This window comes from Pezoporus occidentalis, unplaced genomic scaffold, assembly GCF_034315485.1.
Source record: "Pezoporus occidentalis ecotype Australia unplaced genomic scaffold, CSIRO_AGI_Poc_V1 ctg454, whole genome shotgun sequence".
NCBI classification, from domain to species: Eukaryota; Metazoa; Chordata; class Aves; order Psittaciformes; family Psittacidae; genus Pezoporus; species Pezoporus occidentalis.
Genome location: NW_026915785.1, coordinates 77,020 through 90,530, shown reverse-complemented (window position 1 = coordinate 90,530; position 13,511 = coordinate 77,020). Strand labels below are relative to the sequence as shown.

Below are 13,511 nucleotides of genomic sequence, written 5' to 3'. Positions count from 1 at the left end.
GCTTCTCCCTTCAACCCATTCCAGTGTCCCACCGCCCTCCCAATGAAGATCCCCCTCCAACTCTTCCCATCGGAGCCATTCCTCCTCATCCCATCCCTGTATCCCTTATCCCAAGCCTCTCTCCAGGTTTCCTTCTGGCCCTGGAGCTGCTTCAGCCCTTGTAGCATCCCCATGGCTTCCTCTGGTGCTGTTGTCCCAATGCTGGGGCTCATGGCACCACCACCAATGTGTGTGTCCATCATCCCCCCCCCCCCCCAACCCCACCTTTGGGGTACCATTGACCTCGATGGAGGAGCAGCACCAGCTTTCCTGCAACCTTTATTCCGCCGTTATTTACAATCCAGCTATTAAAAATTTATACATTATTTACAAATTAAATAAGTCCCCGACGCTGACGCCACCCAAAAGGGACCAGGAAATGGGTTCGGGGTGAAAAAACCCAGGTTTGGGTTAAAGAAAACAGGTTTGGGGGTCAAAGAAAACAAGGTTTGGGGTCTAACACCCCCAGTCCAGTCACTCAAATGCCTTTGTTCCCTCCCCTCCATGTGGTTGCCACCCCAAAACGAAGAAAAACACGAGGAATCCACTCAAAACTACTCCCCATCAACCAGAACCGGCCACAAAACTCCAAGATTTTGGCTCAAAACGCATAAAGATGAAGGAAAAAGGAGGAAAAGGGAAGCTCCGGCAGCGGCACCGCCGCGTTCCCATGGGATTCCGCGTGGACGCGCTCCCATCTGGGGCGACGAGAGCCCAAAAGTGAAGGAAAAGCAGAAGAAAATCCAAAAAAGAGCTATTCCCACCTCAAATCCAAGGCCAAACCCGGCCAGCGCTGGCTCCAGTGCGGATCCGGCCCTTTCCACCCCAAAAAGGCTCTGGATGCCGAGAAATTCCATTGTTCCCTGAGATATTTGGGCTCCTCCAAGCCCTTTTGGGTTCCAAGAGGCACTGAAGTCACGGTGGGTGAAAGGGTGGCCACCAACTGAGGTGGAAGGTGCCAAAAAGAGACCCCAAATCACCCCAAACCCCCCCGTTTCTTGGCGCCAGGGGGCAGAGAGGAACCAGTATAAACCAGTTTGGCCGTGGCCCAGCGCTGGGGGGAGGGGGGGGTTTATTGAGTCTCCAAAAGGGGGGGGGGGAGGTTAAAAATGGGGGATTTGGAGCCTGTTTGAGCGGCATCGGCCACAGTCACCGCGGTTCAACCTCCCCTTGGCCTTAGTGGCAGGCGGAGCGGTGCCGCCAGAACAGGCAATGCTGGTGCTGCAGCATGCACCGGATCCGCCGTGTTGGAGAGGTAGAGAAATCAGGGGGAAAACCAGGGAAAACCAGGGAAAAACGGGCCTGGAAAGCGGCTCTTTGCCACGGTGGAAGGAGCCAGGTTTGGTTTCTGGGTGCAGCCAGGGTTTGGTTTTGTTTCCGGACACGGATTTGGGTGGAAAAAGGGATGGAAAGCGGCTAAACCAGAGCGATTCTCCCAGCACGTGAGGAGCTGGGAATGCCGGGAATGCCGGCGGTGTCAATGGGAGGGCGCCGCCAGTTTCTGTAGCCGGCGCCGGCGCAGCTCCGCCGTGTCCGGTTCCTCCATTGAGGATGAGCCTTCACCTTCTTCCTCCTCCTCGTCCTCCTCCTCCGCCGGCGCGGTGAAGCCCTCGGCGCCTGCTGGCACGCCGGGATCTGGCACAGGGAAAGGCACCGGCTCAGCCCAATTCCCCCCCTATGATGGGCTCAAAGCGGTGTTTCCCCCATCCCTGGCTCCTCACGCACCGGTGCCGGTATCCGTACGGATCGGGGCGGGCGCCTCCCCAGCGCCGGATTGGGGCTGAGGCGCAGGCCGGGGCGACCTGCGAGGGGGAAGTGAGAAGAGAACTCCACGTTTTGGGGCATTTTGGGTGGAATTTGGGGTAGTTTGGGCTCCCCTCCCCGCTGTGGTTACCCGATGGTGGCCAGGACTGTGAGGTATTGGTTGATCTGCACCATGGCAGCATCCAGCAGTGTGTGGATGTTCTGCAGGCACTGCAGCCGTGCCTCCAGGTGCTGCCGGTCGTGGCCTTCCATGGCCCGAAGCTCCTCCTCGGTGAGGCCGGCAAAGCCGGGCGGCGGCACCGGCATCGGTGGGAAGCCTGCGGTGGGAAAGGGGTGAGGAGAATCCTGGGGGAATAGGGGGGGAAGGGGGGGGATCCCAAACCCCCACCCTGGCTTACCAAAGAGGGGTGGCCATGGCATTCCCATCCATGGTGGTGGCAAGGGAAGACCCGGTCCCGGTGCTGTGGGTTCTGATGTGGCAGTGCCGGTGTCAGCGGGACGGGCGGCTGTGGTGATGAGAGGGATGTGAGGGGGGAGGAAGAGGAGAAGGAAGAAAAGGAGGAGGAGAAAGAGGAGGAGGAGGTGAAAGAGAGAGGAGGAAGAAGAGAAAGTGGAGGAATAGGAAAAGCAGGAGGAGGAGGCAGAGGGAGAGGAGGAAGAGAGGGAGGAGGAAGAGGAACAGGAAGAAGAGAAGAAAGATAAGGAGGAGGAGGGAGAGTGAGAGGAGGAAGAGAAGGAGGGAGAGGAGGAGGAGGAAGAAGAGAAGAAGGAAGAGGAAGAAGAAGAGGAGGAAGACAAGGAGGAGGAGGGATAGGAGGAGAAAGAAAGAAGAATAGAAGGAGTAAGAGGGAGAGGAGGAGGAGGGAGAGGAGGAGGAAGAGGAAGAAAAAGAGGAGGAAGAGAAGGAGAGAGAGGGAGAGGAGGCTGAGGAAGAGAAGGAGGAAGAGGGAGAGGAAGGGGAGGGGGAAGAGAGAGAGGAAGAAGAGGAAGAGGAGGGAGCCCCACTTTGGCAGCTCCAAGCCTGTGGATGGGGGAAGAACTCACCTGTGGCAGCACCAGAGCCCGATGCGGCGTTTTCGGCACCGTTGGGTGGTTGAACCCCAGGAACTGGTGGGAAGGGAGCAACGGGGGGCCAGAAGGGAAACATTCCCGGTGGGAATGGGGGCAGGATTCCTTGGGGAACTACGGAGGGAGAGCAGAGCAGAGAGAGGGCGCCGGGTTGGTTGTTCCCAAGGCTTGACTGGTGCGGTGCCACCACGAAGGGGGGGAATGAAAGGGGGAAGAAGGAGACTCACAGTTGGGGGGCTGAGGAATCTGGGGGGTCTGAGGGGGTGGGGGGGGCTGTTCCGGTGCTTCCGGAGGCGGCTGTGCCGGGAGGGATGCGCGGAGCACATCCATGCGGCACGTTGGACACGTCTGCTGGCGCTGGAACCACGACCGCAGGCAGCTGGGGAGGAGATGGATGGGGGTGACCATGCCATGGGGTGATGGTGATGGCAAAGACACCCACCCCCCCCCGCCCCCTTCCCAGCACCACAGACACCGGGAATGCCGGAATGGTGCCGGCATTCCGCACCCACCTGGTGTGGAAGATGTGGTTGCAGGGCAGGCGCTTGGCGCCCGTCACCATCTCCTCGCGGCAGATGATGCAGACGTTGTCCATGGCCTGCAGCTCCTCCGGGGTGGCATCGGGATACCTGTGCCGGGAAGCACCAGGATCGTGAGCCCATTCCCGCTGGGAATTGAGGGGGGATACGGGAAGGTTGTGGGACATCCACATCCTCCCCCACCAGCTCAACCCTTCCTCCTCTTTGGCTCAATGGAAGGATTTGGAAGGAATGGGGGATACTCCCCCCCCCACCCAGCATCATTCCCACCTTTTCCCAAGTGGAAAAGCAGGGATTTTCCTCCCATTTGGGTGGAGGAGGGCACTCACAGCGTGTTCATGTTGCGGATGGCCCGGCGGGACATAATGGCGTCCGTCACCGCCTTCTTGAACTGCCTGCAAGGAGACAGGAGGCCGGTGGGATCCACGGAGCCGGAGCCGGAGCCCGTGCCGGAGCCCAACTCACCTCATGGCCAGGTACATGGGGCGGATAGCGAAGAGGGGGAACGTGTGGACTTTGATCATGATGGTCATGAAGGCCATGTAGAGCAGGACTTTGATGAAGCCTGGGGGAAGGAAGTACGTCAAGGTCTCAGTCTTGGTCAATCGTGGGTGCGTTGAGCTGGGATGGGAATGCCAAGGTCATCCCGTCCCATGGTCTTGGCCAAGCATAGGTTGGTTGAGGTGGGATGGGACCTCCAATGTCATCTGCTCAAGCAGGTCACCAAGAGCTGCTCCTTGAGGGTGGGGACCCACCAGCTTTGGAGCATCTCAGAGGCTAGAGATGCTACCACCTCCTCTCTGAGCAACCAGCCCCAGCTCTTCTGGCTTCTCCATTCCCTTCTTCACCTTGGTGGCCCTTTGCTGGATGCTCTCCAGGATGTCCCGGGACCCCTCGGAGTGGCCTCACCACCCCTGATCACCTCCCTCACCCTTCACTGCTGGCTTGTGCTCAAGCCAGTGTCCACCAGAGCCCAGTGTGTGTCATGCTGGGGGTTGTTGGACTTGGCTCATCCCTCCCTTGAACCTCATGAGGTTCTTCTGGGACCATTTCTGGGTGCATCAATGACCTCCACCTGTCTTGGTGACACCAAAGGGATGCTCAGCTCCATCACTGAGGTCATTCATGACGATGGATCAGCCCTTGGGATGCTGCTGAGTAACCCCCAACTTCACCTCTTCGTTAAAGGGTGGCTTAATTGCACTTCCTAACAAGCGTTACTGGGTCACAACCAGATGGGAACCACCCCTTCGAGCCCCAAAGGTGGGGATGAGAAGGGAATGAGGGGCCAGAGGCCAAGGTACCGGTGAAGAGCTCCGTGTAGAGCATGTAGACGGCTTTGCTGTCCCAGGGGTTCTCGTTCTGCAGGTCAATGGAGTGCAGCACGTACTTGATGAAGATGGTGAGCACCATGGTCATGAGGATGGCGTACTGCAAGGAGGGAGAGCGGGGTGGGCACCAGGACCTGGAGGTCTGCCTGGCCTCAAGAAGAAGCCAGTTCCTACCTCGAAGCCAAAGACGAGCTGGACCGAAGCTCCTCGTGTGAGGATGCTGTGGTAGGCGTGGCTGACGAAGAGGAAGTCCAGGATTCCCAGCAGGAACATCAAGGCTGTGGCAAGAAGGGAAGGAAATCAGGATGAAGAGATCCCAAGGGAAGAAAGTGATGAGCTCCCAAGTGGAAGAGCTCCCAGAAACTCAAGCTTTGAGGGTCACATCTCAGATGTATCCCACCAGGAGAACAGGATTGGGCCAGGGTTGGCCCCAGGGGCTCAATGAATGGGTCCTGGAAGCTGAGATACTCACAGACAATGCGGAAGTGGAAGAGCCAGGAGATGTTTGGGCTCCTTTCCATCTGCAAAAGGGAAGGGTTGAGCTTTCCCCCCCCCCAAAAAAAAGGCATTTTGGGGGTCATTCTCTCACCCCCACCCCAGCACTCACAAAGTCCACTCGGTCTTCAGCCAACCAATGGAAGCACTTGAGGAAGAGGAGGAGGGTGAAGAGGGCGACGAAGCGAGGGCTGAAGTCGTCCCTGAAGACAGTGAAGGCCAAGCAGGTCTCGGTCACCGCGTACCACGAGCGCTCCAGGAGGTGCTGGGAGAGGGGAGGTGATGGGGGGTAATGGGAGGGAGTCCCCATAGCCTCTGCCCCACATACTTGAGCCCATAATGGGGCCAAAGATCTCTCAGGAGTCAAAACCCCCCCTCAACTGGTGCCTGAAAGTCTCTTGGGGGTCAAAATTCCACCCAAAGTAGAGCCAAAGGCTTCTCAGGGCTCAAAATCCAGCTCCAAATGGAGCTGAAAGTCTCTTGGAGTATCAAAGATGGAGCTTGGGGTGTGAATTGCTCCACCCAAATGGCATTAAAGGCATTTTGGGGTCCAAATTCCCACACACACCCCCCCCCAGAAATGGTGCCTAAAAGTCTTTTGGGATTCAAACTCCACCCCCAAATAGAACCAAAAACCTTAGATTTCAAACTGATTTCAAACTGCCCCCCCCGAGGGCAACAAAGGCCCCTTGGGGTTCAAGTTCCCCTCCAAATGGTAACAGTCTCCTTAGGCTCAAAGTTCCCCCCCAGATGGCAACAAAGGCCTCATTTGGGGTCCAAGCCCCCCTCAAATGGTGCTGAAAGTCTCTTGAGATTTAAAATCCCCCCCCCCAAACAGAGTCAAAAACCACTCAGGGATCAAAATCCTCCCCCCCAGAACAGCCTCAAAGACCTCTTGAGGTCCAAAATCCTCCTCAAATGGTGCTGGAAGTCTCCTTGGCTCCAAATGGCATCAAAGACCCCCCCAAAAGCATCACATCCACCCATCCCAGCATGGAATTCCAGCCATTCCCACCATCCCTCACCTCCATCTCCGCTGCCCGCAGCTGCCCAAAGAACACTTTGCCCATGAACTTCCCCAGGAGGAAAACCAACACAAAGGCCTGGATGTAGAGAACCTGCAGGGGAATAAGCAGAAATGGGAAGGCAAGGAGGGGGAAAGGGGGTGATGAGGAAGGAGCCACGGTGATAACCAGATGCAGAGGATGGTCTCAGTTACCCATTTTGGCCACCAAAAGCAGAAGTGGGCTGAACGCCCCATTGCTCCCGATGAGGCGAGTACTTACGGCCATGCTGGGGCTGGATTTGGTGAGGTAAACCACCGTGGGGTAGAACTGGTGCTTCAGGTAATAGGCGTGAGCCACCACGGCCGTCGTCAGCGCCAGGCTCCCCACCATCACCACCGCGGTGCAGAGCATCTCCCCGGCCCGGCCTGCCAAGGCCAACCAGCCAAAGAGGGGATTTTTGGGGGAAAAAAGCATCGTTTAGGGTAAAATGAGGGGTTAAAAAGCCACTTCCGCCCCCCTCCCTGCGAAACGGAGACAAACCCCTTTGGGGGGGGGGTGGTCTGTGTTCACCATGAGACCCAAAACCTAACCATTGCTGCAGGGAATGAACAATGTGTGGCCTCAAATGGAGCTTTCCTGCCCCAAAATGCTCTCAGCCTGGCCCCTACACCCTCAGTGTCGCCCCCCACCTTCCCCCATGGCCCCCAAGTGCCACCTCCTTGCCCCTGTCCCCATTTCTCTTCCCCTCTTTATCCCACTGCAGCCTCCCCACATCCCCCCCTTCCATCTCCTGCTTCTTTAGGTGCCATCTCCATGTTCCAGACCTCCAAGTGTCCCCCCCCTCAACGCCCTCTACCCCTCTGGGTGTCGTCCCCCCCCCCCAACATCCCAGTCCCCCATAGCCCATTCCCAACCTTAACCCCCCATGTCCCCTCTGAAGCCACCCATAGGCCCCCCCCCAGCCCCACAAGCTCCTACCCCTCTACCACCCCCAATACCCCCATGCACCCCCTCCCTCCCTCCACCTGCCCCCCCGTGTCCCTACGTCCCCCCCAACCCACCCTCCAAGACCCCCCCATGTCCCCACCCCCTCCCTCCACCTACCCCCCCCGTGTCCCTACGTCCCCCCCAACCCTCAAAGAGCCCCCCTATGTCCCCACCCCCTCCCTCCCTCCACCTGCCCCCCCCCATGTCGCTACGTCCCCCCCCAACCCTCCAAGAGCCCCCCCATGTCCCCACCCCGCTCCCCTCCCCTCCCGTCCCCATCTCCACCGATGTCACCGGTCCCTCCATGTCCCCCCCCCGGTGCTCTCCCTCCCCTTCGGCTCCCCCCAAGGTCCCGTCCCCCCCCCCCGGCCCTTCCCTGCCCCTCAGTCCCGGTGTTACCGGTCCCTCCTTGTCCCCCCCCCGGAGCCTCCCCCTCCCTCCCCCCCCGGCCCGGCCCTTCCCTGCCCCTCGGTCCCGGTGTCACAGGTCCGTGAATGTAGGTCCGCGGTGTGCGCCTTCGATCCCCTTCGGCTCCCCCCAAGGTCCGTCCAAACCCCCCCCCCGGCCCTTCCCTGCCCCTCGGTCCCGGTGTCACCGGTCCCTCCATGTCCCACACCCACCCCCCAGCCCGGCCCTTCCCTGCCCCTCGGTCCCGGTGTTACCGGTAACCCCGGCCCCGCACTCACTCGGACCGAGCCCCGCCACCGCTCCGCCACCGGAAGCCGCCTCAGAGCACGACACCTCACTTCCGCCTGGGCGGTACTAACCGCTGTCGGGAGGGGGGGGTGGAAAAAGGGCGGGTGTCACTTCCTCCTTGTTTCCCTCCAGCACTTCCCACCCCTGTGCGCCATCACCGCTTCCTTCAAGGGAGCTGTTATGGGTTCTCCTTCCCCGTTACTCCCCTTATGAAGCCCCGCAATGCAAAAACACCCTGCGCTTCCCCCCCACCCCCCCCGCCCCGTACTTGGTACGGTCCGAGCGGCTCTGGGTGGGCGGAAACGCCAAGGGTCCCGTGTCTCGCTCTCATTGGCCAGCCCCCGCGGCGCTTGACCAATCAGAAAAATCCCCTGTGCGGCGCCGACCAATCGGCGGCTGTTGCTAGGGGACGGAGAGGAAAGGGCGACGAGTTGCGCCAGGCCTCAGCTCCCCACCGTAGCCACCCGGAGAGACCCAAATTGAACCGAATTCGCCTTTTTTTGCCCCTTTTCCACCCCTCGCACCACACTCGGCCCCTTTTTCCTCCGTTTTTACCTCAGAAACCCTCTGCCTGCTCCCCCCCTTCTCACTTCCACCCAGCCTATCAGCGACGCCCCGGCTGCCACTCCGCTCCTCTGATTCGCTATCATCACCCATCGTCCCGCCTCCCCGCCTATGACAGGTGACGGCGGGCGTCTCCGCCTTCTGATTGGCTAGCTCCGCCGACGGGCAGCCTATAGAAGACGAGCCCGGGGAAGGGGGCGTGGTTTCTCCACACGCTCTGCTCAGGTGAGGGAAAAGGGCGGGAAAAGCGGCTCCGCTCCTTGTGGGGCTTCGTCCCCGTTATCCTTGATATGAGGGGGGAAAAGGGGGCTCCGTGAGGTAAATTCCCCCTTTTTCCCTTGTTTAGTGAGGGGAGGCTGAGCTCCGGTGCTGCGAAGTGAAGGAAAAAAACCTTTAAATCCCTTTATTTCCCTTTTCCCCCTTGATTTGTGAGGAAGCAATATGGCGCTCATGGCGGTGAGGGGAGTGGGCTGAGGGGAGGGCTCCAGGCTCTGAGGGCTCCGTCTCCGTGTTTGATGTCCTTTTAATCTTGCCTTGGGAAGTGGAAACTCTTTGAGGAGAAAACCCCCTTTTTCACAGCGTTAACGCTGGATTTCAGTGCCCGTGAGCACAAATAACATCATTCTGAACAATAATGTGCTGATATGGGATTAAAACTGCGCTTTTTATCGGCGTTTGTGAGGAAACTCCCAGTCCGTGCCTGGACACGGGGGTGATTCTCATGCAGTGCCTTGAAATGGGAAAGGAAAGGGGGTTTTTAGCGTTTGTTTGATAGTTTTGTTGTTGGGTCGATGAGTTTTGAGGTATTTTGGGGCTTTTTAAAGAGATTTGGGCTGGGTGCACCCTGTGTCCCCCATGGTACGAAGCAGGCGCTGTTCCCTTCATGTGGCTTCTTAAATAACACCAAAAATAATGAAATATTAGGAACCCCCCCCCAAATTGACAAAGGGAGGGGGGAGAAATTGGGGTGACTTCGGTTCAAGGGGGTGTTTTGGCACCATCAGGACCCAAAATCTGAGTGGAAAATAGGGGTTTCAGGGGATTTGAATAGAAAATGAGGCTTTAATGGTGGTTTTCTTGTGGAGAAACCTTATTTCAGCCCAATTTGGGGCTGGAGGAAGGAATTTTTTGCTCTTCCTTTGGTTTTTGATAACCAGAATGGGTTAAACCTGAGTTTATTGTAATAGATGGCTTTTTTTTTTAATCTTAATAACACCTTTTTCACCATAAAACCACTTAAAATAGTAAATAGGCGGAGAGAATTGGGTCAGTCCCAACCTGAGTCTTCCCTAGGGATGAAGCCCTCGGTATTCCCTGTTAAAGCTCACTTGCACATTGACCTCAACCACCATTACTCCTCATTTTGAAGTAAAATCTCTAAATTTGGGCAGTCTGAAGAGCTTGGAAAGGGACCCCCAGCCTTAAAGTGGTGGGTTTGGGCTTCAAATGGGGTTATTGCTCGCTAAGGAGCCTGCCTCGATTGGGGACAGTGTTGGGGGGTGTTCCTGATGCTTGGAACTGCTGGAAAAAAAGCAGGATTTGAGGCAAAGGAGCCGCTTAAAACTGCTGGTTTTTGGTTGGGTGCGAGATGCTGCCTCTGTGTCACCTGTCTCAATGTAGGGGGGATTTGGATGCCTCATTTATGGGGGGGGAGGGTGAATTTGCTGTTTTTTAGGGTGCTGGGTCAGTTTTGAGGGAGTTTGGGTTATTTTGGGGAGGGTTGTGGGTTTTGAATGGTTTATTCTTTGGGGGGGGCTGGAGTGTGATACGATCAAGTTTTGGGAGGCTTTGGGGTGTTAAAGGGTCTGTTTGGGGGGGGCTTGGGGCTTTTGGGGGTTAAAGGGCTTGGTTTTGGGGTGCTTGGTCTGTCCTTTGGGGGAGTTAAAAGGCTGGGCTGGGGGACTTGGGGACATTTGGCTTGGTTTTGGGCATTTGGGCTGATTTTGGGATGCTTTATGTGGTTTGGTTGGGGGGCCCTCGAGTCTTTTGGGGGGCTCTGGAGTGGCTTTGGGGTGTTTCAGTGGTTGGCCTGGTTCTGGGGGGGCCTTCAAGCTTTTTGGGGGTGGAGTTGGGCTGATTTGGAGGAGTATTGGGGCTTTGGGGGGTTAAAGGTTTGATTTTGGGGACCTTGGGGGGCACTTGGAGCTTGCTTTAAGTGTATTAAAGGCTGGGGGGGGGGGGGCTCTGTGTGCTCCCCACCTTTTCTCTCTCCCTCAGACCAAGTCCCCCCCTCCATGAAGCACCCCCTGCCACAAAGCCACCCCCAAGCATGGGGGTCTGGTGAGGAGCCCCCCAACCCCACCAGAGTCCCCCGCAGCCTCTGCCTGCACTGCAAGGAGCAAGATGCCTTCTTCAGTCTCTTGGGTGAGAGCTGATCCAGGGATCCCCTGAAAACCAGGAAAACCAACACCCCCCCCAAAACCCCAAAACTGGGAGTTTTCCCCCCAGAAATCCTTATTTTTTACCGAATAGCTTGTTTTTCTCTTGCAGAAGACACAGTGGTGAGGGAGTTCTTCTCTATGGACATGTTCTGCAGGATCTCTGATAAGGTCAGGCCTTCAAATAGCCCCCGTTTTAGTGTTTCTTTAAACAAAAAAACACCCCTTTGTTTTTGCCTGAATTTAGCCCTTTTTGCCTAAAACTCCCCCTTTTTTCCCCCTTCTTTTCCAGTACCTTTTGGCCATGGCGTTGACGTACTTCAAGCGTGCCGGGCTGCCCATCAGCGAGTACACCCGCATCAACCTCTTTGCTGCCCTGTGAGCTGCTGATGGGGCCCTGGGGGTGCTAATGAGGGTGCTCACTAACGAAGCAAAGCTCTAATGATGCCGTTACGGGGTTGAACCCCAACCCTGAGCCATGATGGTACCCTGCGAGCCACCTCATCCTCTTCCCATCATTCCCAACTCCTGGGATTTAGAGTCATAGAATGGCTCGGGTTGGGAAGGACCTGAAGATCATCTAGTTCCAACCCCCTTTGCGTTAGACTATGTCACCTAAGGTTCCATCCAGCCTGGCCTTGAACACTGGCAGGGAAGGAGCATCCCCAACTTCCTTGGACAACCCCACTCCAGCACCTCAGCACCATTACAGTAAAGAACTTGTTCCTTATATCCAGTCTAAACTTCCCTTGTTTCAGTTTGAACCCATCACCCCTTGTCCTATTGCTTCAATCCCTGATGAAGGATCCATCCCCAGCATCCTTGTAGCCCCCCCCTTCAGACACTGGAAGCTGCTCTGAGGTATCCAGGCAGAACAGCCCCTCATGTTCCATTTCTCATTGACCAATTCCAGCCCATCCTCTCCCCTGCAGGTACCTGGCGAGCGACATGGAAGAGGATGAGGAGCACCACAAGTACCGCATCTTCCCATGGGCCTTGGGCCGCCGCTGGCGCCGGCTCTTCCCCCGCTTCCTCCGGCGCCGCGACCGCCTCTGGGCCCGCATGAGCTACCGGGCGGTTGTCAGCCGGCTCTCCTGTGAGGAGGTGGGTGTGAGAGCCCCGAAACACCCTAAACTCACCCCAAAATCACAGGGATGATCCAGAGACACCCCCCCGAGGGGAAACTGGGCCTTAAGGAGCTCCTAAAATCCAAAAGAGAGATGAAATGGAGTGGGTTTGAGCCCCGAAGTGGGACAGGTTCGACTCAGTCCGCCTCCAAAAGTGGCATTTTAGAGCCAGTCTCCCCCTGAAAGTAGTGTTTTTGACCCAATTCCCTCTAAATGTGGTGGTTTTGAGGCCCCAAATGTGGTGGTTTTGAGGCCCCCAAAAGTGGTGGCTTTGAGGCCAATCTGCCTTGAAAGTGGCATTTTTAACCTCCAAAATGGTGGTTTCAAGCCCTGGAATGGAGTGGGTTTCATTCCTCCAAAGGTCCCCTTCCAGAAATGGCATTTTTGAGCTGATCTCCCCCTGAAAGTGGTGGTTTTGAGCCAATCTCCCATGAAAGTGGCAGTTTTGACCCAATCCCCTCCAAATATGGTAGTTTTGAGCCTCAAAACGAGGTGTGTTTGAGGCAGTCTTCCCCCAAAAGTAGGGGGTTTGACACCTTCCCCCCAAATGAAGCATTTTTGAGCCCCAAATGTGGTGGGTTTGACACCCATCCCTAAATGTGGCATTTTTGCCCCTAAAATACTCAATTTTCACCCCAAAACACCCAGGGAGGGTGGGAGGGACAGGGAGCTGTGTTGTAGTATAAGTCCCTAAACCACTGGGTTTCACCCCAAAAGCTCTACTCCCCCCCCCCCCCAGGTGATGGCAGCTGCCCCCCAGCACTGGGCCTGGCTGCGGGAGCGGCCCCTCCAGCACAGTGGGGCCCTGCGCCCCCACCACCGGGGTGAGGAGGAAGAGGAGAGCAACGGCTTCATCCTCGGCTGCCCCAAAGGGCACTGAATTGGGCTGAAACCAGCCAAAACTGGGGCCTCTCCGTGCCCCCAACGCACTTTTTTGTCTGTGTCGTCCCCCGTCCCCCCCCCCCCCCCCCCGCGGGGTTTTAATGCTCGATTTTGGCAATATCCCCCCTTATTTATAACCACGATGGATAAAAATCACCCCCAATTGCTTGTTTTGTACTTGTTGCCTGATGATTTTCCCTATTTTTCTTGGGTTTTGCCTCAAAACTCATGTATCTCCCTCCTATGTGAGGCTCAGCACCCATTCCCCCACCCCTTTTTTCACTCAAAAAGCAGGGAAAATGGGCAACAGGGTATTAAACATGACGTGTAATGATTATTTTTGTGGTTTATGTGTGGGGAAAGAGGGGAAATGGGTAAAAAAGGAGGGGAGGGGCTGGGGGGGGGTCGGGGGGACTTCAAAATGAGGGGCTGGGGGGGGTGTTGCTCCCCTTTGCCCCCCAAACCTGTGGCTGTTCCTCTCTCCCCACAGCAGCAGCTGCCAGTATAAGGGACCCCTCCCGGGGGCAGGTAGGGACACGTGTTGCATACGTGTTGTGTTACATACATGTTCTGGTACATGCCATATGTGCCCCAGCCTCGCACACAGTGGGAGTCAAGCCCCCTGCGCATATGT

General features: G+C 56.9%; 2 protein-coding genes across 2 annotated transcripts; one reads left to right on the top strand and one right to left on the bottom strand.

The window, feature by feature from the left end:
- Window positions 1–301: 301 nt before the first annotated feature.
- On the bottom strand, window positions 302–7,997 carry SYVN1 (synoviolin 1). Its single transcript, XM_062635471.1, has 16 exons — window positions 7,917–7,997; window positions 6,523–6,668; window positions 6,262–6,354; window positions 5,349–5,501; window positions 5,214–5,262; window positions 4,916–5,019; window positions 4,715–4,841; window positions 3,876–3,975; window positions 3,740–3,805; window positions 3,384–3,500; window positions 3,099–3,250; window positions 2,848–2,985; window positions 2,202–2,309; window positions 1,934–2,120; window positions 1,765–1,841; window positions 302–1,674 (listed from the first exon to the last, which is right to left on the bottom strand). Exons 2-16 carry the CDS (start codon window positions 6,652–6,654, stop codon window positions 1,517–1,519), a joined length of 1,761 nt encoding a protein of 586 aa, XP_062491455.1. The 5' UTR covers window positions 6,655–6,668; window positions 7,917–7,997; the 3' UTR covers window positions 302–1,516.
- A 707-nt stretch (window positions 7,998–8,704) lies between these two features.
- SPDYC (speedy/RINGO cell cycle regulator family member C) lies at window positions 8,705–13,211 on the top strand. Its single transcript, XM_062635472.1, has 6 exons — window positions 8,705–8,808; window positions 10,708–10,854; window positions 10,981–11,039; window positions 11,161–11,246; window positions 11,801–11,972; window positions 12,735–13,211. Exons 2-6 carry the CDS (start codon window positions 10,725–10,727, stop codon window positions 12,873–12,875), a joined length of 588 nt encoding a protein of 195 aa, XP_062491456.1. The 5' UTR covers window positions 8,705–8,808; window positions 10,708–10,724; the 3' UTR covers window positions 12,876–13,211.
- The last annotated feature ends 300 nt before the right edge of the window (window positions 13,212–13,511 follow it).

What these genes read in the sequence shown, in the direction of transcription:
- SYVN1 (XM_062635471.1), bottom strand. Translation starts at nt 6,654, where the DNA reads ATGCTCTGCACCGCGGTGGTGATGGTGGGGAGCCTGGCGCTGACGACG. An exon ending in CTGAAGACCGAGTGGACTTT is followed by an intron (nt 5,263 to 5,348) that starts GTGAGTGCTGGG and finishes TCCCTTTTGCAG; the next exon opens with ATGGAAAGGAGCCCAAACAT. An exon ending in CCGTACGGATACCGGCACCG is followed by an intron (nt 1,675 to 1,764) that starts GTGCGTGAGGAG and finishes TCCCTGTGCCAG; the next exon opens with ATCCCGGCGTGCCAGCAGGC.
- SPDYC (XM_062635472.1), top strand. Translation starts at nt 10,725, where the DNA reads ATGAAGCACCCCCTGCCACAAAGCCACCCCCAAGCATGGGGGTCTGGT. An exon ending in ATCAACCTCTTTGCTGCCCT is followed by an intron (nt 11,247 to 11,800) that starts GTGAGCTGCTGA and finishes TCTCCCCTGCAG; the next exon opens with GTACCTGGCGAGCGACATGG. An exon ending in GCCGGCTCTCCTGTGAGGAG is followed by an intron (nt 11,973 to 12,734) that starts GTGGGTGTGAGA and finishes CCCCCCCCCCAG; the next exon opens with GTGATGGCAGCTGCCCCCCA.